The sequence below is a fragment of the Calypte anna genome, chromosome 2, assembly GCF_003957555.1.
Source record: "Calypte anna isolate BGI_N300 chromosome 2, bCalAnn1_v1.p, whole genome shotgun sequence".
Classification (NCBI taxonomy): domain Eukaryota; kingdom Metazoa; phylum Chordata; class Aves; order Apodiformes; family Trochilidae; genus Calypte; species Calypte anna.
This window is the reverse complement of record NC_044245.1, coordinates 48,472,425-48,496,683: the sequence shown is the minus strand read 5'-3', so window position 1 is coordinate 48,496,683 and position 24,259 is coordinate 48,472,425. Positions and strand designations below refer to the sequence as shown.

The 24,259-nt window shown below is 40.4% G+C and overlaps 1 protein-coding gene across 6 annotated transcripts; it reads right to left on the bottom strand.

Moving 5' to 3' along the window:
• On the bottom strand, nucleotides 1-18,359 carry PPP1R17 (protein phosphatase 1 regulatory subunit 17). Of its 6 annotated transcripts, none has more exons than XM_030445393.1 (6): nucleotides 18,073-18,359; nucleotides 12,175-12,292; nucleotides 11,152-11,267; nucleotides 8,626-8,778; nucleotides 7,292-7,453; nucleotides 1-1,470 (listed from the first exon to the last, which is right to left on the bottom strand). In XM_030445393.1, exons 3-6 carry the CDS (start codon nucleotides 11,231-11,233, stop codon nucleotides 1,388-1,390), a joined length of 480 nt encoding a protein of 159 aa, XP_030301253.1. In that variant the 5' UTR covers nucleotides 11,234-11,267; nucleotides 12,175-12,292; nucleotides 18,073-18,359; the 3' UTR covers nucleotides 1-1,387. The 6 variants fall into 6 exon arrangements, with proteins under 6 accessions (XP_030301253.1, XP_030301256.1, XP_030301255.1 ...); XM_030445396.1 differs by having other exon boundaries at nucleotides 11,152-11,264; XM_030445395.1 differs by having other exon boundaries at nucleotides 12,175-12,257.
• Between the last annotated feature and the right edge of the window lie 5,900 nt (nucleotides 18,360-24,259).

The following is a 24,259-nucleotide window of genomic DNA, read 5'->3' as shown; positions in this document are numbered from 1 at the left end:
CAAGACTATTTATTAGAAGCTTGTTGATTACATCTTGAAGCTGAGTATCTGCAAATGGACTGCATTCTCATGAAGGTTGCTGAGTCAGTCACCGTGGCAAATGAAGTCCAAACTAGTGTGCTCCTCAGATACCTGCCTAAGGGCATTAAATGTAACTAATTTCAGTCTGCTGGGCTAGATAGTCCTTAACCTCCCTGCTGAGATCCCAAAGGGTCCAGCTGGCAGTGCTGCTCTGCCTAGTGCATAGAGATATTAAGGTAAGCACAAAACTGCCAAGTTCTACCTGCTTTATATAATGTTCTACAAGTACTTGCCTCTGTTTGTACAAATGCTGAAGGCTGTAAACTGTCTGTGAAAACAATTCTTGACTGAATCGACGAGGTAATCTATTAAAAAAAAATTGTGTGGTGCTTCCACCTTACAGTGTGCCTATGCCCTTGTGTAACACTATTCCTTTCACTCAGATTTTCAGCCTCCCCCTGTGATTTTTAATATTTACAGGCCCTCCTAACTGAGAACCTAAGACTCAGTTTAAAAAGCAGATGTCAAAAGAAAAATTATGGAGTAAAAGCATCAACTATCCAACTAGCTTATCTTTCACCAGCCCAGGAATAAAACCTTTGCAAGGAAGAAAGAAATCAATATCCTACCTTGGGATAACAGGCAGGCACTGCACTTTGCATGTGTTTCTGTTCTTAGAGTTCTGCCCTTCATAATGTGTGATGTGTCTGTCTTGACAGCCCCTAGCTGTAAAGTTTTTTATTACAGTAAATCTACCTTTAACTCCTCACAAATACAAGAGGAGGATATACAAGCAGAGGAAATGTTTGGCTTTCATTTCAGGAGCTCTATGGTTGATTCCTGCCCCACCACTCTCTCTATCTATCCCATCAGCTCTGCACATGGGAATTGGCACTGCAGTCAGTGTTCTTCTCTTCCAGCAGAGGAAAGCTGGATGATGATGTGAAATGTCAGGAGACAAATGCAATTTGTATCATTAATTGATGTTTTATGGCTTTGTGCCACCAACCGCTCTGGTATCTAGTGTCAAGTACTTGGAATGGTGTTGTCCTTAGTGTTAACCCTTATCTCCATGCTGCATAAAGCTAGATCTGATCTACTGACAAAAATCCTGGGAAGATGCCTTTAGTAAACCAAGAGAATCCTTCCAACCCCATATGTAAGGGAAGTTTCTGTCATCATCTCCTATGATGCCTGCTGGGATTTCATGACATGCAGATAAGCACTTGAAGATAATTTAAATTCAAGTGCATGCTTGGGAAAATTATTATTTGTAAAAAATGAAAGGACTGGTTTTTTATATATGCTGCCACTTTGAATGACCCAGAATTATTTACATTGCATTACTGGATATATCACTGTAATCTTAACTTGGGATTGTGTCTCCATCCTTTTCTTCATCTTCCATAATCACTGTTTGCTTTTCTTCTCTAAGCAGCTTAGTGCCTTCTAAACAGAAGGAAAACAAAACAAAACAAAACAGAAACAAACAAACAACAAACAAAAACAAAACAAAAGAAAAAAAGAGTCAATTTAAAATATTCTTTCTTTAGAAAATATCAGGATAAGAAGAATCTTTCAGTCCTCTCTAATTTCTTGGTCCGAATGTCAACATCATGGAAGTTACTCCTAATTTATTTTTGGCACATCAGTCTCCTGATATTTAGTGAACTAGAATTGGATCACTGCATTTTTAGCTAAATTTATCAGGCACTCTTAAATCTAGTATATTTCTGGTATTTGTGAAAAGAGACACTGAAATTTCATCTGGAAACCTGTGTGTTAAAAGAGTTCGGGAAGCTAAAAAGGGAAAGAGCTTACATGATAAAATAAATATGGTGATTGATCCTTGTGACTGAGTCAGTTTATGAGAACATATGTGTGCATGCATGTTTTCTATACATATACAACAATATTAGTTATATTATCCAAATGTAGATACCAGAAGAGCCACATGTTAGAATACCCTGGCATCAAATGTCAGAGTATCAATAAACTGCAAAAGCAACCAGTTTAAGATCAATGCTAAAGCACTCAGGTGTGTTACTGGAGGCTTTGAGCCAGTATACAAGTTATTGAGGTTTGGGATATTAACAAGGTCTGAAGCATGGTCATTGTAGAGGAAAAATAAAGCTTCATCCCTACTATGAAAGTGCTGAAGAACAGGATAACATGATATTGAAAGGAATTTGATATCACAATTTGAGCACATCATGGGGATTTCAGAAACCTTTTTATCAGCTGTAGGTATATTGTGGATGTTTCCTTCTTCCAAAATCCTTCTTTATTACGTACATCAGTTGTGGATCACACCTTCCACAAATATCTGCCTTTCCCCACTTCTCTCTGTCTGTCTTTCTCTCTCTTAGACTTTAACCACTAAATCCAACCCTATGCATCTTGAAGCTTTTGTGTGATATCAAAATATCACAATTACTGTAACTGCTCTTATAAAAAATAAATTGAGTGAAGAGAGAACAATGTGTTAGATGGAAATGTTCTTGATCCCTATTTTGATATTAATCCCTATTTTTTTGATTATTGATTCCATGTTTTTTTTTGTTCGTGATCCCTATTTTTGGGTTGGTTTTGCCTTTCCCAATGAAAAGCAAATGACCTGTAAGACGTATTTTATGCCCAAATTCCTTGGTGTGGAGGTTAACAGAATCTTAAAACAGGATGAGGGTTACCATTGTGGTGAGACCAACAAAATCTTTTCCTAATTTGGTCTCCTGCTGTTTGCTCTCAGTCTGTGCTAGCCAGCTGAGTTGTTCTGTCAAACCAACCTGTTTAACTTCTTTCTGCATCAAAAACCCCCTCACAGAGACGGCTTTCAGTCTTGATGAACTCTGAAAATAGAGTAGTACCACACAGGAAGACTTTCTTCAATTTTAGAGTCTTTTCAAGAGGTTATGAACTAATGAAAATATTAACCTTTACTGCCCTTCATTTAGGTTAGCTCCTGCTTCATTTATATGCAGCTCTTGTGAGCTGGCTGGATTCAGTGGGACCATGAGATAAACTGAAGGCACAAATGAATATTATTTCAAAACACAAAGGACTTCATTTGTTTAAGCAGCAGCTGAGTAACCACCACCATTAACAGCAAATACTTATGCCACTTTATGGAGATGGGTGTAAATGTTCTCCAGTTCCAGTCTTCTATTCATATAGACCAACTTAGGCAAATGCAGACAATTTATTATTTTCTGTTTTCTTAGAGGGTTGGGTTGTGGGGGTTTTTTTTAGGAGAAGGTGGGGTTTTGTTCTTATTTTTATTCTTAATGAAGCATTTAAGGAACAAGGAAAACAACTAAGTTATGTTTAAAATGTGAAGTTACAGTGGATCATTTGATGACAGCTAACCGATTTTTTGGGGGTAAACTCAGGAATAAGACATCAAGAATGTAAGCTAAATAAAGCTGTACTGTGCTTTATGATCATGTCCACTCTCTTTGAATTGTCAAGTGATGAAGGAAAAGCATGTTTATGGAATTCTGATGGCGTGGTTATAGCACATAAACTACCCCTCTTAGAGCATCTGGAAGGTAGTAGCCAAGTGGAGTTCTCCAGCTCTGAGCTGGACTCACATAAGAAGCATACCAGATGCTTACCACAATCCATAGGAGGGTGATGCATCATTATCAACAAATGGTGACTCATGAACTCCAAAAGTTTGCAGTAGAGTTCAGAATTCAAAGCTCAGAGGAGGACGTTGCCTAGAGATGGAGATCATTAACTTTCCAGACCATTGACCAACAACAACTTCAATGACTAATGATGGGCCTTTAAAATCAGACTTTTAATGTAAAACAGTAGAAGGAGGATAAAAACAGGATGTATCAGCTGGAATTATTACTATGCCAAAAGGAAAGGCATTACTGAATGTGGTCTGGAAATCCTTGGTTTAAAGGAGTGAGCAGTATGTTGGAATTTGGGAACATCTATAAATCAGTCTCTCTCTGGGTACTATTTAAGTAGATCATTTTATATCCCAGTATCCATTTTCCCAGTTGTGTGTATTTTGAAATACAGTTCATCCTGCAGATATGTCTGAAGGACTGGTAGGTTGTTCTGTTAGTACCTGCCAAAGGATCTGACTAAGAAAGCTAAATTGGGAACAATTTAGCCATGTTTTCCCAAAGAACTTGAACTACTTGAAATTTCTAGCTAGATACTAGGACTTCAAAAGCTCACAGAGACAGGGAGGCTTCTGTTAGAAAGTTCAAACACAGGCAGAAAAAGGAGTTGGCTTACATTAACCATTTTTTCAGGTCCCACCTATGTCTAAACCACTCCTTATGGGTTGTAAATCAGAAACCTACCAAGATGGCATCAGTTCCAGTTGCCACCAGGCCACTCCTGCAGCTGGGTTAGAAGAGTACTGGATTGTTCCAGTCACATCCCTTACACTGGTAAAGGGCACGAGGTAACATTAAACTGCTGTACTTCTGCATCACTCAGAGTGTCACTCCTGTGTCACTACCTTTACTACTTTTCTAGAATGTGAGGGAGAATGAGGTTTTGAAGCTGTGGTTTATCTTTGATCTGATTAAAGAACCTTAAGCAGCAACATTTCAGGAACTGCATTGCCGTATTCACACATGTATTTACATCCTTGCTGAAACCTGGAGGCCTGAAGAGCTCTCAGAACTCCTTCAGTCACTTGAAGATACGGCTAAGTGGGGATGGCAAGAGTGTCCCAGAGGCGAGTATGGGCTTTGGATCAGATTCAGATCATGTGAGAGAAAAAAAAGCCATTGCTGTGGGATTATTGTGATTTTATTTTGTCTTCTGATCTAATCCTTTCAAACAGCCAAGGTCTTGCACAACTTCAGGGGAGATGGCCACTGGAGGAGACCCCTGCTCATGGCTCATTTGTTCATGTATGGCACAAGTTTGTTTGTGCTGCTTCAGTTACAGCTTGAATGTTGAATACATTTAAAAGTGAAACCCTCCTTGGGGAGGGTTTTGTGATGCCCAGGCTTAGACATTTAAGTTTTCTAAGGACTGCTTTCTTGAATCTCCTTCTACAAACAACATGTTCCAGCAGACAGGAATGTTCAGATCTTAATTTAGCAGCCACTTTGGGTGTTTGCAAAGTGTAAAACTGATTCTATTTCTCACTTGGATCACATGGTGTACAGCTGATACATCATCACTTCGTGTGGCCTGTTTTATTTGTTTTTATCTGCAACAGGAAACCTCTCTGGCCATCCAAGAAACAGAGGGACCACTCTAGAGTGCTCATAACCATGTTGTCGAAATGGAGAGAGGTAACACAGCTGCCCATTCTTATCTACATTTACAACAAGCTGGTTGTGTGGACAGCTGCTTAAAAAGATAATCTAGTGACTAAGATCTGTTACTACAAACAATTAACTGGAGTGTTTTGAATTGGCATCTGGAAGTGGCATTTGGGAGGGATCTGAAGGGGAAATGTTAGAAACAGGGACAATCCTAATTAGCGGGTTGTAAGGGATACACATGCCACCAAGAGTGCTGCTTTTTGCAGCAAGGCCAATAACAGGGACAGAGGGACAGAGGGACAGAAAGGCCTGACTATATTTATTTAGTGCACGTAGCCCTGCCAGGGCTTCTCAGGTCTGCAGGACTATAATTCAGGATCTATTTTGCACGCAGTTCCGCAAGGGCTCTGTTTGTTTGCGCTCTGTCTGCTACCTGATGGGATAACCCTGAAAGTAAACAAGAAGTAAATATTGGACCAGCCCTCAGCCACAATGAGTCACTTTTTCACAGTATGTCATGGAGCCACTGATGGCAAATTTCAACCAGAAGAACTCCATATGTTAATATGTATATTAAAAAAAAAATAAAAAATAAAAATGCATCCTTAGAGAAGAGGGGAATGAAATCAGGGCATTCAGATGCAGACACTACTTTGTCTCTGGTGCAGACACAAGTCTGCCATAGGCAGTCACTTGCTAGAAAATGAAACCAGAATACAGTCTGGAAAAGCTGTCTTCAGAGAGGCAGGATTGAGCAGGGTGCTCTGAATCTGTGCTGAGTGCTGGAAGGCAGCTTCACCAGTAGGCAAGAAAATGTAATTGAAAGGTATAAATGAAAACAACTGAAAAATGCATTGGTTCCTACCATTTTCCCAACTGCAAATGCACACAGATTGAATTCTGTCACATATTTAAAGGTTACTTCACTTTTCTTTCTTGTGCTCTTCCATTCTGAGTTTTTTTATTACCAAATCATTTGGGGATTATCATTTATTTCTTATGATTGATAAGATGTATTAGCTTTTTTTCACTTTGAGAATTATTAAAAGTTTGAGAGGAGGTCTTCATGAGAGGCAGAAGGTGAATAAGTCAAGGAAGTAATTCACTTTACCTGCACCCTCTTAGCTAGTAATTATATTTAAAACAAGCAAGAGTCAAGCTCCTCAGCTTCACTGTTTCAGTCTCTTTGATTTTTATCAAATGTGTTTCACTTATAGATTCTCCTTCTCCTCATACACCCTGAAGTGCAAAGGACATACAGCATCTTCAAAGGTGCTACATAAGGCCAAAGGCAACTTCCCTTGAGCATGTTTTTGAACTGACCAAAATAATATCTCATCTCTCCTCCAAGGTCCACAGGAGGGGTAGGCTTCAACTATAATACACAGGGCTAATATTTATTACAAAGTGTTGGATGAATTTTTCCTCTGCAGTTGTTTCTAAATCAGTCCCTAAAAGACTATGATTTTTCCCCACCTTACTGATTTGTCATATGGAATTCCAGGTAATTTTCTGGGTAATTTCCTCCAGCAATTTTTTGAGCAATTAATCATCAGTGCTCTATATTAAATATTTCAAAGTGAAGCATTTGCATTTGGGCTCGGAAGTTATGTAATAGATTTCATTTCCCCCAGCAAATGATTGGACCAGATTTCTGGTACTGTTAACAAGTTCATCACAGCTTGGTTTCCTCAGTGTATGTTAGGAACTGGGGAGTTACAAGGAAGTTAATCAGGACAGCTTTGCTCCCAGCAGAGGCAGTGTGAGCTATGTTTGTGCTGGTGACCTCAAAAATTTAAAAGCAGGGCAGTAGTTGGCCTTTCACAAAAGTACAAAAGTAGGACCATGTTTGGAAGAGATAATCAAGTGACCTAATGTCTTCTCTTACTTCCCTTTCCTTCTATCCCAAAAGCATGAGCAGGGAATATGGAAAAGATTTTTCATGAGTCACCATTGCTCATACACTTTGACCAAAGTTTTGCTTCTGCATTGGAACACCTTTACCTAAGCACACTTCTTACCAATTATCAAGGGTGGGATGTGTATTGCAGGTGTATCTTTTCTTCTGGGCTTTTTCTTCTCCAGTTCGGTGCTCTGAGAGCCTGGAATCACTCTCTCTCTTTGTGGCTTTTCTGTGATACCATATCTTTTCAGCAGATTATCAGAAAAATCTGCAATTATGCCTGCAGGCAAGAAAAAGGAAAAAAAAAAAAAAAAAGAAAATACCACTTCAGCCTTGTTCATATTGAGAAATTTGCACCTGTGTAACTTTCCCAATGACTGCTCTGAAGTAAGGCTGCGTAAGTGGATGATCAGGTCTCCATAGTGTGCATACCCTTCTGGTTTTGCAATGGTACACATTGCCTCCAAGTCAATTCTGCCCTATAGGCTAGTGACAGTGACACCTGGCTTCTGACTGTAGTTAATGGGCTGAACTGCTGCCCATCAGAAATCATGGTAAAGATGAGTGCAAGCTTTTGTTCCAGCTACTTAGAATCATAGAACCGACTGGGTTGGAAGGGACCTCTGAGATCGTCAAGTCCAACCCTTGATCCACTACTGCTGTGGTTACCAGACCATGGCACTGAGTGCCACATCCAGTCTCTTTTAAAATATTTAGACATCTTATCAAAGTAGTTTAATCATACAGTTGCTCAAGCTTGTGTCTGGGCTCAATAAGGCCACACAGAAATCATTTATTATAGCTAAGGAAACAGTGTTTTCTATATGGCATGGGTACTGTAGGCACAAAATGCAACTCTTCAGCCTTTGAGCCACTTTTCCTTAAGAGAAAATTGCTCTGAGGAAGATACATTTGAAAGCTGAACAAACAAAATTTCAATATCTGGCTTATAAATACTGGAAAACCCATCTGCTTTGGGTTTTTTGGGTTTTTTTTACTTGGTGAATTGTTGCAATTGCCAGAAGGAGCAATTTGCAGGTGGCTTGTGTTCTTCTATGCTGCTCTGGTCTCCTCCCAGCCTGTTCAGCCTCCCACTGAATACTGGGTATGAGTTACACAAGAAAGCACAAAGGATGAACTGGATCCTTTTTGATTTTGGACCACGTGAATTTGGAATGTTTAGTATGGTTCAGCAGCTAGAGATAAGTACACATTATTTATTACGTAGAGGCAGCATGACTATGAGCACCTTTTCCACCCTTCCTCTAACAGGAAATGCCTTTGAGGAAGTCATCCTCTCTGTGTGCCTGCCTTCCCAAGTGCACATGGCATGGAGCTGCATTCCTGCCCACCTCCAAGGGGACTTAGTGAATGAGAGGTCTCTGAACCTTTGCCTGGGTGCAGTCCCCTCATCTGAATTGAGATTTTGGAGTCAAGAGATGTATTGCTCACCTGTTAAAGGTGGTGGGGTGTGCCAAGCCGGTGTATCTTTTCTCCTTGGCTTTTTTTGCTCCTGTTCAGTGTTTTGGGAAGCTGGAATGATCCTAACTTTTCTTGGTTTCTTTTTGAGGTCACAGCTCTTAATCAGCTGCTCTGAAAGATCTTCTGCAGGGAAAAAAAAAATGCATGGAAATTGAAACTGAGGGGATATAATAAACCAGATAGTGAAAAGGAAACCTTTAATACTGCTCTCATCTGAGTAAACTAAAATGCCTGTGGAGAAATCTCTCTTAAACAGCAAGTCACTACAAGAGACGTCCATGCCATGCTACATAGGAGTCAGGTGGCTTAGGTGGTCCTTCTGAGATGTATCATAGAATCCTAGAATGGCTGGGGTTGGAAGGGACCTTAAAGATCATCAAGTTCCAAAATTCCATAAAGTTCATCAAGGGACACCTTCCACTAGACTAGTTTTCTCAAGTCCCCATCCAACCTGGCCTTGAACACTTCCAGGGAGGGGGCAGCCACAATTTCCTTAGGCAACCTGTTCCAGTGCCTCACCATACTCAAATTAAAGAATTTATTCCTAATGGTTAACCTAAATCTCCCCTCTTCAAGTTTTAAACCATTTCCCCTTGCCCTCTCACTACACACCCATGTAAAAAGCCCTATCCCAGCTTTCTTGTAGGCACCCTTTAGACACTGGAAGGTTGCTATTAGGTCACCTTGGAGCCTCCTTTTCTCCAGGCTGAACAACCCCAGCATCTTTAGCCTGTCTTCACAGGGGAGGTGCTCCATCTCTCTGCTAATTTTTTATGGCTCTCCTCTGGACATCTCTGTCCTTTTTATGCTGGGGACTCCAGAACTGAACACAGTACTCCAGGTGGGGGTCTCACAAGAGCAGAGCAGAAGGGGAGAATCACCTCCCTTGACTGTCTGTCTGTGCTTCTTTTGATGCATCTCAGGACCCAGTTGGCTTTCTGAGCTTCAAGCACACCTTGATGGCTCATGTTGAGCTTCTGGTCCACACTCGAGCCTGCACTACCTTCAAGTCCTTCTCCTCAGGGGTATCCACAGTGTAGGTGGTAGACATAAAGCAGAAGGAAAGAGTTGTGGGCATCTGTGTGTTACATGGCAGAGGAAAGGCTGCACCATGGTGTGCAGAGGTCCTGTGGACATCCCTGTTTCCTCCAGTGCTAACTTGTGTCTTCAGAGTTACCAGGGCACTTTTGTGAAGGGAAGATCTATGTGTGTGGGACCAGCCTTAGGTATTGGTAAACTGAGCCCATGTATTGTTCCCTTCAAGAACTAGCTTTATTTCCAGAGCTACTGAGCAGTTGGTATTCCCTTTTGATTTACGCAACATGAGACTGGATTTTTGGGCTTCTCTTAAAGCAAGCCTTGACTCAGATGGTCATCAGCATGGTTTTCTGCAAGGATCTGCATTTCTGCATGCTGATGCAAGCTGAAAATATTAGAATCTGCACAAGCCTGTGGGTAGGCATGGGAGGGATGACTTCTGGGTGGGTGAAGCCCCTAGATAATGCGTGTTTTCTTTTTTGGACTTCACAGGCTTCCTGCATGGTCTTAATGAGCTCATGTAACCTCCTCCTGCCTCAGTTTCCTGACTGTAGAATGGGACATGTTCTATTTTATTTAAATAAGTCATTTAATGAAACAATTATGTTTGGTAAACCAGTAGGTGTAAAAGTGGTGCCTATGGCTAGAAATTTTGGTGGTAGAGTCAGAACTAGGATACCTTCCTTGCAGGCTAGATAAATAAAGTTTATAAAATTATGCTTGCCTGCAGTGAGATACTTTTTTTTTTTTTACATGCAAGTGAAATTGCATTTGTGGTTTTTTTTGTCATCATAAGGGTAATAATGAGGAAATAAACTTTTGTTTTTCAGTTGCTAAATCTTCATGACAATTTTGCCAGGTGGAATTGAAGTAATAGCATTTGAAGTAGAGGAAAAGACCATGAGTATGCAAAAGCACATCTAACAAGTATGAAGCCTGACATTTAGGACTGTGGCAGAGCAAAGATACCTCTGGTACTCTCAATGCAAAAGTTACGTGTGAAATAGGCTCAAGAGAAAAACAGCTTGATGATGAAGGTGAAAAAGCATTTAGAAAGCCACCCCACTGAAGAAAAAGGGGGTGTTTGAATTCTTTTATGGAAATTGCATATGGAAAACGTGCTCAGGGAAGGCTCAGCTATATCCTAGTTTTCAGTTTATTGTGGTATAAATGGAAAAACTTCTCTACTTTTTCTTCCAGGGAAAAGAACAATGACTCTTTTCCCTCTCTCCTCTTTAATTAATTTTACTCTAGAGTTTCAGCTGATATTTATATGTAGGAAAAATTCTCTTTGCCTTTCCATCTGGCATCAGGAGTGTCAGCAGAAGGTGTAATCTATCAGGTTTCATGAGGGCTCAGTTGTGTTGCTGGAGGGCAAAACCAGGCAGTGGACAGGACCTAATGATGTGCAGACAGCACCTCTCTAATTACTGAAATGACATCATCTAATACACTCACCTAAAGGGTTACAGTGTGAATCTCTCTTGTCCACTCTGTCTTCTGGGATATCAAGTGGCTGAACACATTCTGTTGACATCATTGAAATGGACTTTTCTCCTCCTTTGATGCTACTACTAGAAAAAAAAAAAAAAAAAGGGAAAAAAAAAAAAAAAAAAAAAGAGCACCATGACACAGACACGACAGACATAGACCAGACATATTGGTATTAAGTGTCAACTTGCTACCCAGATCATAAAAAGTTCTTGTCTTCCAGCTGTTCTCTTTCTGGCCTGACTTTTGCTGATGCATACTAAGAGATGCAATTATTTGCTGCCTTGTTTACATAGTCAATATCACATTTTTCCACCTGCCTTGTTGTAAGAAACCTACACTAGGAAGAGAAGATTGTTGGCTCTTTAGAATAATACTGACCTTGTTAATACAGAAAGTGCTATCACATGCATGAACTAAACACTAGGAAGTAGGGTGTTTTGTTTTGAATTTTTCCCCATTTTTTTTTTCTCGACTGTAAACTAAGGGTCGTATTTGGTGTTTATCATAAAATCTAACTTGAATTATAAATGCTGTTGAGATAATCTCACAAACCCAGCTCCTCTAAGAAAGCCTGGATACCTCTGAAGACCCAGGTGTGCATCCTGCCTCTGAAAGATGGCCAGTGCCCACAAACCATGAAGCCAGTAAGAAGCAGACTTACTCATCACCTCAGTGAGAGCATGGAGAACCATTTCTCAAAGTTGTTTAAGTACCTGTAGATTTCACTAGATTTCTCATTTGTCTGTTTTATCTCCCTTTACTCACAACTGAAGAGAGTTCTGGAGCTCAGCCTCCCACCTAAGCTCCCCCAGCATCCCCTAAGCTGAGATTTGATCCTTCACTCCCTCACTCTGAGACCACCCCAGATGGGATCACAGAAAGAAGGAAACTAGACCATTTTTTTAGTGTCAGTCATTCCTATGGCTGCTCAGTAGAAGCCTACAAGAATAAAAGAGCAGTGTGAAAGGAAAAGAAAAAGCTTTCAACCTGAAGGTGTAGTCTGAGTGATCTGGGTATCTCCCTTCAGCCAGCAACAGCTCTGTGATAGTGTCTTACTTGCAACTTCTGTTCTATATTTTTGGGGAATAAGAGCAACTGTTCCTGCCTTGTAGGGAAGAGGAAGGTGGCAAGGAAAAGAAAAAAACCAGCAGACAACATAAATAGTAGAAAAAGGACAGGAGAAACTAGGAAAAAATGGATGCAGGAAGGGGAGGAGGAGAGGGAAAGATAAATAGAAGAGGAAGGTGAAAGAAAAAGCATTCAGAGAAAAACAGTGAAAAAGAGGATAGGGAAATAAGAGACAAGTACAGGATTTTATTTTTATCTTGCTGGAGGTAAAGAAATTATTTATAATATTTCTCTGCAAATTGCAGTGGTTGTTTGCCAACAAGAAACAGAACAGTAGGTGAATTAACCTCATTTCAATGAGGAACATGCATCTATATAAAGAACTAATCCTCAAGCAAAATCCAAACACAAAAATATTTGACAAACAAAACATGAAAGTTTGCACTCATAATCATTCACTGAACTAACTCTTCAGGGGATGGAAAAATGTCCTAAACTTCAGTGATTTCCTAGCAACTAGAGCAACACTGTAAAGGTCAGGGACATTGACTCATAATGTATGGGTTAATTCCCATACCCATCAATATTAAAAAAATTCATAACATTCTAAAAATTATTAAATAACTTACTGAATAAGATCTGGATAAGAGGTTCAACATCCAGCTGTTTATTGCAGAACTCTCAAAGTCCAGCCTTATATCTGTATTACACGAGTATACTGCCTGGAGACTTCATTTGCCTTTACAGAAAAAGTAATCTTGAACTTGGGAAGACCCTACATAAAGAAATCTTTGAATGTACCTTAGCATAGCATGGTTGCTCTGTTTATCCACTGTATAAATAAACTATAGCTGTGGCTTAAAATGAAGCAGTCAATATTTTATTTAAAACATAAACTCATAATCTGACCATATGAAAACTCACATTGCATTCTGGGATTTGAAGGAGGGTTTTTTCTTCAGTGTCATTTAATTTTGTAGGATATGATTAGGGCACACTGGCTAAATATTATGATTTGGAAAATGTTCTTTTCTTAAAGGTACCCTGTTCAGAAAGTTTTCAGTAAAATCAAGGATACTGAATCAGACTATGGACTTTTTTTTTTTAATAGGTCTTGAGCTGAAATAGTAAAATGTAAATGTAAAATTAGTAATGACTTATATTGAATGGAAATGTCTTATAAAATATGAATAACTTTGCATACACTAAGTTGTATCACTGAATGATTTTACGAAGTTACTTCATTTAATAAAAATTAAGTTTTATGAAGACATTTAATGCAGGCTTGGTATATGCAGATTATTAGAGTCTTACTTAATTATTTTTCCTTAATACATTAGTTTGAAAAATAACATTCTAAAATCAATCTCTTAGATCTGACCTTACATTTTAGTAGTCACAGATGCTAAGCTCTTGGCATATTCGGTGCTTTAAAATATGGCTTTACAGCCTAACTTCTTATCCCATTATTTCTTTTAAATTTGCCCTGCATCCACCATTGCCATGCTTTAAAAACTGTTTCCCCACTGCTCATTGTGGACAATATCTGTGTGGCCAAAGACTAAAAAAGAAAGATTACCAAATGTATAATGAATTTTGGCATCTTTAGCACATGGATGTTGCATACGACATGGAAACCTGTGCATGCTGATACATCCTGTCTCTGCATTCCACACAGAGCTCTCCTTCAAAGGAGAGGTGATGTATTTGAGGGCTGTAATGGTGCTTTCCCAAACCACTAAAATCAATTCCTGCCACTAAAACTGATTCCCCACTAACGTTTCGGGTGGGGAGGAAGACTTCTATGGGGACTTCTGTATGAAGTAATTAATGTGCCTTTACAAATGGAAGCATGTTCTGGGATTTTTGTGCATTAAGTGCAACTCATGTGAGCACAGCTTGCTCTCTCTGCTGCTGTCAGTCATCTTGCTAGGCAATGCCTGCACTTTAAATGATGGACAAGGTGGTTTTTTTCTTGCACTCTATATAATACCCCTTGACATAATGTGCCACATTGTAGTGGTTCCAGTGGAGCTCTAAATCACACCCAGCAGGACACACTTCCTGAGGTGGCTATAGATTTTTCCATATGAATTTAGGGTTCAATAATCATTTAGCCTGAGACTTTGGTAGAGTGCAGCTAAGCTGGACCAATGCCCTGCAGAGATATGTACCTAAAGGAGTCACCTAGACTCTCTTTTGGGAGAAGAGAGAGCTGATAGATACATCTTAAATATTTTCCTCAGGGCTGAGAGAAGTTCTAGCTTTGCCTCCATGATTTTGCATTTGGTTCTTGTAAAAGCACTTGGCATTCAATAGGATTGGCTCTACTTACAGGCAGAGCTGGGCAAGAGAAGATGGACTGGAAAGAGGAGGTATGAGTAGAAGCCTCATGCAGATGAGCCCTCAAGTTGAGTAGCTGTCATATAATAGCACAGTTTCTTTCTAGGAGATGGTGACTCAGATGAAAAATATCTGAACTTTTCACTTTCTAGATATCACCCTTGGTTCTAATGGAATTCTAGGTAGCTTAAAGCACACTATAAATTTTTTATTCATAAGTCTCGGTTGATATATATGACTGATTTAAAATGGCCAAATAAAACAATCAAGAGGAAGGAGATGCACAGCACCTACCACTCACTAACAGTCAAAGAAAAAGTCCTATTATTTGCATGAATGTGTGTATGTGTTTTAAGACTATGTTGTGGGGCTTCGTCAAGAAGTCCAACAGTACGAACAGTTCAATGCTCCCATTAAGTATAAACATTTTGCCTAGAGACAAAAAAAATGGTTTAGTTTTACTATTATAATGTGCTGTTGATTTAATGTAGATATTTGTCTCAAATAATCTTGTTAGACCTTAGGGAATATTCAAAGCTACTGCCACATATCTCTCTAAAATGATGCAAGTCTTTTGAGTCCATCTTACCATCTGGAATTTAAACCTCTTTGAAATGACATTTCATAAGAAAAACCTACCTTGGAAACTAAAAAAGTTTTGAGAACAAAACTAGAGATAGACTTTTTTCCTTTGATCTCAAACTAGGCACAGGAATGGCTTTGGATAAGGGAAAGTTACACCTCCATTTCTCATCTTCTCTTAGGATTTGAATAGTTGTAGGTGCTACACAGCTACAGAGAAATAAGGTACATATATATATATATATATATATTCAGCATCAAGACACAGTGCAGTTCTCAAATGAGTCATCAATAAGTGATAATTTTTACCTGTAAGATGGAGAAATCAATTTCTGATCTGCAGTTCTTATGAAATTACAGAGGCTAAGTGGGTATCAATGTCAATAGACTTCACCATTGTACATTAAGGGCATGACTTGCATGTCTTCTATATTGAATTCTTAGAATTTGTGAATTGGTTGGCCCTTTGTAAGATCTCCACAAACTGCTTCTGAGGACTTCAATAGACCATGTAGGTCTATTGTCCACAAATACACAGGTTTATCTTTTTAAATTTCTTTTTGGTTTTCTTTTTTTTCTTTCTTTTTTTTTTTTTTTTTTTTTTTTTTTTTTTTTTTCCAGGGAATGTTTTGTTTCCACAACTGACAACATTCCTGAGAAAAATCATGTGCTAGTTTGCAGGGCATACCTCATCATTAAAGACATGGTTGGCATATTGACATGGAAGCTACATAAATAAAAATACTCTTGACAGCATCCTTGTTGTTGGGTGGCAGAAGACAATCCGAATTTATTGACTAATTATTTTGATAGGTTGATAATAATGTTCCCACACAAGCCTGTGTGACACTATGATAATATGTGGCACAGTGTGACACTGTGTACCTATGTACCTATCTTCTACTTGACCCAGAGCACTTTTACAGAGCATATTTTTGACATGAGCTGCGAGGGGAGTTCAGGAGCAGAAATGGAGGCAACTGGGACCCTGGGGTTAACAGCACGCACACATACCTGTTCACATTCCTGTAGGCAGGGTCTTGCTTTGCTGCTGCTGATACACTCAACAGGTGGAAATGGGAATCATAGAATCATAGAATTGGCTGGGTTGGAAGGGATCTCTGAGATCATCAAGTCCAACTCTTGATTCACTACCACCACGGTTACCAGAACATGGCACTGAGTGCCACATCCAGTCTCTTTTTAAATATCTCCAGGGATGGAGAATCCACTGCTTCCCTGGGCAGCCCATTCCAATGCCTGATCACCCTCTCCATAAAGAAATTCTTTCTAATATCCAATCTAAACCTCCCTTGGCACAACTTGAGACCGTACCCTCTTGTCTTGTCTCCGAGTGTGCTGCCCCTTGCAGGCACAAAGCAGAGGTGAGGTGGCAACAACTGCACTGAGGGCAGCACTTCACTACCCTGCCATCAGGGTTTGCCCTTTAACACTGGTGTGTCTCCTCCCACCACACACATACTTATGGTCTCCCTACAGGTTTTGATTATTAAACTACTTTTAATTGCTTTAATTGCTTTGACCCTCTCAGTCTGGCTGCAATGAGCATGTAAGCAAGGAGGGACAGGCAGGTTGCCAGCATCTTGTACCTGCTCTACTCTTCCCTCCCTAAACCCACATGGGAGGCAAAGAGAGACCTGCCCTTCCTTCCTTCTGCTGCATGTTCTCTGCAGGGTCCTATAATATGTGCAGGCTCTTTATTTGCATGAAGTAATTTACAACCATGTAAAGAAGTAAGAGTAAGTACTATCATCTGGATGTAGTCATCTTGCACCACCTTCCCAACACAGAGCTCATCTGGAACAGCTCTGGGGCCAAGGAGAATGGGACCACACCTTGGTGCATCTGCTTCCACCTGCACTCAGTAGGCACCTTAGCTCCTTTACCAGCAAATATGGACCTTTGCCTGCAGCGTGGTCCTATCCTAGCCCCATTATGACTGCTTCCTGGGCATATCTTTTGAATAAAGCAAGGCAACCCATCTACTGCAGTCGGAGTAGAAAACGTCCTAAAACTGAGAAGTCTGGGTGTTCCTCCTTTGCATTCCAAAATGTTTGTTATGAGTTTTACTATATATTTAAAAGTAGACAGCCTCATGCCACTGCACAGAATTTCTTCACTTACTTGGGCCCTAGGCAGCTCTCTTCATGCATTTTTGTCAGAGTAACCAGATTAAAGTGTATATAAAACTTCTTAGGAAACACTTAGGTATTTGAACATCTGATCCTAGTGTCTCCCTCTACCCAAAACTTTTGCTAATAATAACTGCATGAACACAGAACTGTCAAGGAGCAACTTGCTCTCGCAGACAGTGAACTCTTGGAGGCCAGTCCAAAAGCCAGGTTAGGCTGTGGACTGACTCCAACTGCCTCCAAAAAACTTACTTTAAAAACCTCAATAGGTAAACTTTGATCACAGGGAGAAAATACAAGATACATTTGCACAGATTCTGCTCACAGAGGTTTTTTCTCCTTGACGGTAACAAAAAGGACATAAAATCTTCCTTAATTATTTCCTTGAGGTATCAATTAACCCTTCATGACAAGCCTTTGCTGTGGGATAAGAAATCCTGATACCAATTCCCACCAAACTGTCCCTGCAGTTAAAGTTAGTTAAAGTAGTTATCTCCAAAGCTCTCTCCTCCACCTGACCAGCTGCAGTATGGTTGCACCTCAACTTTCCCTGCATGGGACTACCCCCAGCCTGCTCCCCACAGAGTATGGACCCCGGGCTTGGCTGCCAGTCCCCACGGGTGACACGGTAGATTTTCCTTGCTAGTGGTGGCTGCTAAAGGTCAAAAATAAAAGAAAAAAGAAAGAGCAAAGCAAGAAGCCCTCCAGGCAGGAGGGATGTATGAGATGAAGTACTTACGGAGCGAAGCGGTTCAAGGCCGTGGGCAGGGAGACGTTCGGCGTCAGGGCTGGCTGGAGCGGGAGTTTTCTGGGCTGGGGCTGCAGCTGATGCTCCCGCCCGCCTTATCTAGGGAGCAGGGGGTGCCGTCGCTATAGCAACGCTGCGCTCAGGCCTCCCCCGGCGAGCTGGGGAACAGCATCACGGCTTCCCTGCCCCGCCAGCCCCTGGTAGCCCTGTGTCCTTCTGCTTCGGAGAGTTGCTGGGGCCCAAGGAGAAGGAAGGGGACAGGGGGCGGAGGGTGGAAGGCCGGGAGCGCCTAAAGGGGAAGGCGTCTTCCCTGCCAGACCACCAAGAGCAGCAGCGTCTGCTTCTCAGAGGAGCAGGGAAGGATGTGAGAGCGTTGGCAGAGAGAGCCAAAAGGTTAGCTGCAGCCGCCGTGTCAAGAGCAAGAAAATGGCAAGGGGAGGGAGAGAGGCTGATACTGTCTGGAACCCAGGGGAGAGCTGAGGATACAAGTGGAGCGAGCAGGCAGGCCACGTGTCTCAAGGTAGCACCATAAGCACTAAAAGTGATGGATACCGTCTCCAGCCCTGAGGTTCAGTGATGACTGCAGTGTTTGTATATCTGGCCTCAACTAGTTATGAAAGTGTGGTATTTATGGGGGCAGGCAGGGAGTCTTCTGTGGCTGCCAGGTGTTTGCCAGCAAAGATGGGTCTCTCCTATTTTAGACCATGCCTTTGGATGGAGCTGTTTTTTCAACCTAAGGAAAAAAGCCTGACGTTGGTTTCTGGAATGCCCTGCTCAGTGGTGGGACTGTGAACTACCCCTTTTTTGGTACTCGTTTGCAACAAAAATGCCTTTGTCCATGCCCCTTTATTGAAACATCTTTAAAAACTGTGACTCTTCACAGTTGTGGTTATCCCCTCCTTCTCTTTTCCCCCACGCAGAGACTGCAATTCAACAGCACCAGCGTGCCCTGCATACTTTAAGTTAGTTAAGGCTTCTTTCATAAATAATATATTGTACAGAGGGCCCAAAGCAGCAAAGTGCTAATTGCCAGCTCTGTGAACTTTGCAGCACCCTGTATATTTCAGGTACAGTTCTACAAAGTGCCCATGAGATTAAACATTCTAAAGGCACCACCTGAAGCACTGTAAGCTTTCCCCGTTGATGTCTGGAAGAGACAAGCACATTCATGGCTTTGCAGAGTGCTAGTTGTGTGTGTTTATTTATCTGAGGCCTGTTTTTGAAAAGCAAGCTCGTAAAGTCTTAAATCACTCCTGAAAAAAAAAAAAAGGGTCATATGTTCCTCTGTAAACTAGGAATTTTTTGTCAGCATGAAAAGTTCTAGCTGAAAAGAGAAAAACAAATCCAAAACTCCTCCAAACCTCACAACCCCCAAACTTCTCATTTAAAAATTTGGGTTAAGAGTTGCCCAATTCCATGTAACTTGGATTTTACTTTCAACATTGTCAAGATCTCTGTTGCAGTGAGTTTAAAATAAAACCCTCTGTATATACACTGAAATGCCTTTTACTTAAAACCACATTATTTCATATTTTACTGTGAACTTAGAAAAATCAGAATGAGATAACTGAAAAAAAAGGGGCTCACAAAACAAACCCCTCAAATCAGAAATGTATTTTGAAACCCAGCTCAAGATTGCCTTTTTATGTTTGCATTGTTCAGACTGAATAAGCCAGTCAGTCATTTATAGCAGTGAAAAAATTCCCAGAGGATGAGAAAATAATTTCCTGTTCTAGCCACGAGATCCCAAGGATGCTTTGGGACTATTACAGGATAGGTTTACTCACTAGTAAAGTGGCCTATCACACTCAGCAAGATATCACTTCCAGCCCTAGTCACCTCTCACATTTGTCAGATACTGCATGATGCCACAAAGCATTTTACTGCAGCAGCAGATGTATCCCCATCTTTCCAGGGGGGTTGGCACATTACCAGCGTGATGGAGGATTTACTCCCAAATCTGATCTTTTAAATGTTTACAGTTGTTGTCCTGCTTGTAAGAGGGTTGGGACTACTGCCAGCTTTCTAATCCTTCCTGCTCAGTTATTTCACAAACACAGCCTGGAAAATAGTCTGAGGCTGTATTAAATCTGCACTTTAACCCTTTTCCCTCATAGACAAGTATTCCCATAAGTGCTAGGGGAACTACTCACGTAATTAGAGAGAAGCACATGGCTAAAAGTGTCCAGGCTAGTACTTTAGAAGACAAGCAATGCAACTTTAAAGATGGTAAAGGAAGAGATGAGCTAATAGAAACCAGATAAATCTAAAAGTGTGCATATATATACACACACACATCCATACATGCGCATACATACATGCATGCACATATGTATATATACCTATATAGCTAACTATGTATTTGTTAGTTTTATATTTCTTTCTGTCTTGGTTTATAATTCAAGGTTTAAATTTTCAAATGTCCAAATAGTAATGAGATTTTGGCCTTCCTTTGATACATTTTTCCTGTTAGAATTTTCCTTTTCTATGCTGAGAAGTGGACTTACTGAAGCTTTTCAGCACAGCAGAAGAGAGTGATTTCTTGACAGATGCATGGTGCTCCTTCATGTTATGCTTGCTGGTCAATAGTGGGTCAACATTTGGTTTTATAATGCAAGCACAGCTGGCTTTTCAACACTGTGGTAACTATGAAAGGTTATTTCCCAGCTGCAGTTTTGCTTGCATTGAACTCACTTTAAATCTGTCCGAATTGAAGACCAAAGTCAGATTTCACTCATGACAGGGCCAGTCCAGTATATCCCAGTTAAGGCACTAGATTTATAAAAGGGAAAACCAGATAAAGCTCTGTTTCTTACAGATTGCTGGTGTCATGCTCATTCTGGCATAAGTGAGCCTGCAGTTTGGGCCAGATCAAATGTGATAAATGAAATATCTGGTGTGATTTGTTTAGAGGGCTGGTGTGATTGGTTTAGAGGACTGGTATTTAAAGAAGTCATGGTAGAACAAGGCTTTTATTACTGTCTTGATACATAATACACGGTGTGTGTGTTTTTGTTTAGAAACCTTACAGTAAATAAAAATACCACTATTGGGATGGGAGAGGAGCTAAACCAAGTAGAATCCTCAGCTTGGTTGAGAGTTGCAGCTAGCAAACCATAGGGCATTTACAATGCCTGTTCTTATTCCTTTTCTGCTCTTCTCTGTACCATCACTAAAATAGTTCTACTCTGATGTATTCCTATACTGGTCCTCTTTATAAACCACTTTTTAATAAACATTATGGTCTAGAAAAAATGCCAAATACATGAAGCAGGCAACCTACAAAGCATTGGTGTGCAGCTGATGATGCCTTCAGAGTCAAGGATGAGTCTGCTGAGAGGGAGGTGAAACTGAGTTGCATAGGAGAGAAACAAGACTTTGGAAACTCTCTCCAAAGAGGTCTCACAAGTGAGCATGACTGTCATACAAGGAGGCTCATTGTCCAAAAGATGATGCAGTCGTCACCACTAAATATTCCATATTTACAGCAGAAGAACATGAAAGGCATTAAAAACTAACATAGAATCAAAGCTATATAAGGAGATATTTTACTGTGCTTCTGTGGGGTTTTGTGCTTACATTATGGCAGGTTCAGATTTGAATTTCAACCTGTGGCACTACTTTCAGATGAAATAAGATCTTCTGAGAAGGTGGAAGTGAAAAGTGGTTTCATGTTAACAGGTTTTATGCAACTCAGAACTGTTGATGATCCAGCCTGAAGTGTCTTCTCTATGTGGTATTATGCAAGATAATACTTCCTTCATATAAACAGGCTCAGGGCTCACATATCCAGATGTGCTTACGCCCAAATTCAGTCTGTGTTGCTTTTTTTCTGGAGGCAAGTGTACTGCACAGTACAAAAAATTTGGTCCAGGTTTATGCTAACTGCTGCATGCACATGTGAGCCCAAAGTAAATTTTTATATGGAGAATGAATGAATTGTGTCTTATAAGGACCAATTTAATAATGTAATCCTTTGATAAATGTTGTCATACATATAAAACAGACAAAGGTTGATTAAATGAGTTACTTTGCAGCCAGAGCATTTCAATCAATAAATCAATGCAGTACTGGTTTTCTAGCATATCACATGTTTTGTACAGTCAACACTTGTCTTTGGTGGTTTCCCTCTAAATTGCAGAGGTTAAAAGTGCAATAGATTGAAACCTGTACTCAATGCACCTAACTTTTCAGACAAATTGTTATAAGCATCTGTGTTTTCCCTTAAGAATATGTACATAGAGAAATAAGTTGTATTTATTACAGACCCAAACATATAGATAACTCAGTATTTTAACAGAAAGCTTACTTGAGGAAAATCATTACCATGTCCTGAAAGGCAGCATGTTTGTTCCAGGTCCAAGAGGGAAAAACATCTGTGTTTGTTATACTTCTGACCAAAACCATCAAAGCTGGAGCAGTCTCTGTGGCCCAGAGGAGTCTGGGATTTCTATGTACCCTGACAGATGGCTCATGCAAAAGTCATTCCTGCTGCCCCTGCAAAGGTTAGGGGGATCAGGAAGGAGGACTAAAAGGCTGAAGATAATAACCCCATTTAGAGTGGCAAAGAGGTTTTCTATGTCAAGAATCTGGCATGCCAAGGCTCCTTGTGCAAAGCCAGGAGAAAAAAATATAATGTTAGAGAAGAAAATTATTGTAGATTAGCTTGTGCTTTTGCATTTAGATAGATTACTTAACATTTTCTTATATGTCTCATTGATAATGGAGTCTCCCTGCTTACTTCAGCAGGAGTATGCCAGGAGAAAACATGGAAATAAAAAGACCTGGCTTTGAATGAAGGAGAAAAGTTTTCAAGTTTGGTGCTCCTAAAGACTTCAGCCCATTTTTTTAATTGATCCTTATGACAGGGGACTTTGGGGGGCCACTTTTAGGGAAAGACAGATGTAAAAATCCAACAAGTAGCAGATGGTAGTGGAAAATTATATTCCAGGGAGACATGGAACAAAGCAGTAGCAGATGACCTCTGGTCCTCATGTAACTTGTGCTTCTCTTTAAATGCATTGCTTTTATGCAGCATGAAGAAGGGTGGGAGCTGGACTAGGATGAAAGCTGCCCTTTCTCTCTGAGAGAAGTCTCTCTCCTTCCCTTTCCAGGGGCATTTGATCTGTCCTGTTGCTCTTCTTCCTGGGGCACCCTGTTCCCTCACCCTAACCTCTAACCTCTAACTCTAGTTAATTAGGTGCAGAATTAGTGTCTTTCAGTGCATTGACACACAGGGTCTTTCTGATAAAACATTAGGGACTTGATGACATTACAGCATTTCTAACTATGCATTTGAGCAATCTATTTTCAAGTACCATGAGTGTGAGAAATGCCCACGGATGGAGACTCACTAGCAAACTCCAACTGTCCCTTGACCTGCCTGTGCCTCACAGCATGATGGCAAAGAGCTGTAGGCATCCAAGAGCTCACTTCTGGACTTTCCTGACAAAGAATACTTCAGCATGTGTTATCCAGTAAAAAAAGAATAAACTAGGCTTGACTGAAACCAGATCTCAAGTCTTTGAACCTAGGGTGTGAAACAAAGAAGCAAAGAGAGGAGTGATCTGAATGGGACGGTTTTCAGAGGAATCGGGGAAGGCAAATCCTGCCTCTTCTCAATTTGCCTGAGAATTTCCAGTGGAAAGAGGATGCGAGTTCACAGAAGTGGTTTTCTAGATACCATATCCTTGCCACTTCATTCTGGGTGTCGTTGACTGATGTCTGATGTAAACTCTTGCCTGGCTCAATCAGAGCCCTGAGAGCCATAATGTGATAATGGCAGGCTGAGTACTTTGGTTTTCTAATCAGGATATGCTCTTGAAGAAAGCAGCTGGTTTTATGTATTTTCAACGCCCACAGAAAATTCATATATATATGTGGTGTGATTATTATAATTTGTGATTCTGTTTTGTTGATAGATTTTTTTTTTTTTACAAAACAGTTTTACTTGCACAATTAAGGATCTATAACAAAGATGCTAAAGTGACCTATATTGTGTTGATTCAATGAAGCAAATCAAAGCATCTCCTAGTTCACTTATTTGAACTCAGCTGTCCTCAACAGCTTGCTCAAAAGATCTATACAAAGAATTTCTGTGCCATGTTGCTGAGAGAAGGTGTCAGAGCAAGAGCACTGTAGCATCCTGCAGAGTTCAAGGACCTTTTGCAGACAGCTG

Coding starts and splice junctions, on each gene's coding strand:
- PPP1R17 (XM_030445393.1), bottom strand. CDS start 11,233: ATGATGTCAACAGAATGTGTTCAGCCACTTGATATCCCAGAAGACAGA. Junction 8,779..11,151: donor TTCACACTGTAACCCTTTAG/GTGAGTGTATTA, acceptor TTTTCCCTGCAG/AAGATCTTTCAGAGCAGCTG. Junction 7,454..8,625: donor CACCCCACCACCTTTAACAG/GTGAGCAATACA, acceptor TCTTGCCTGCAG/GCATAATTGCAGATTTTTCT.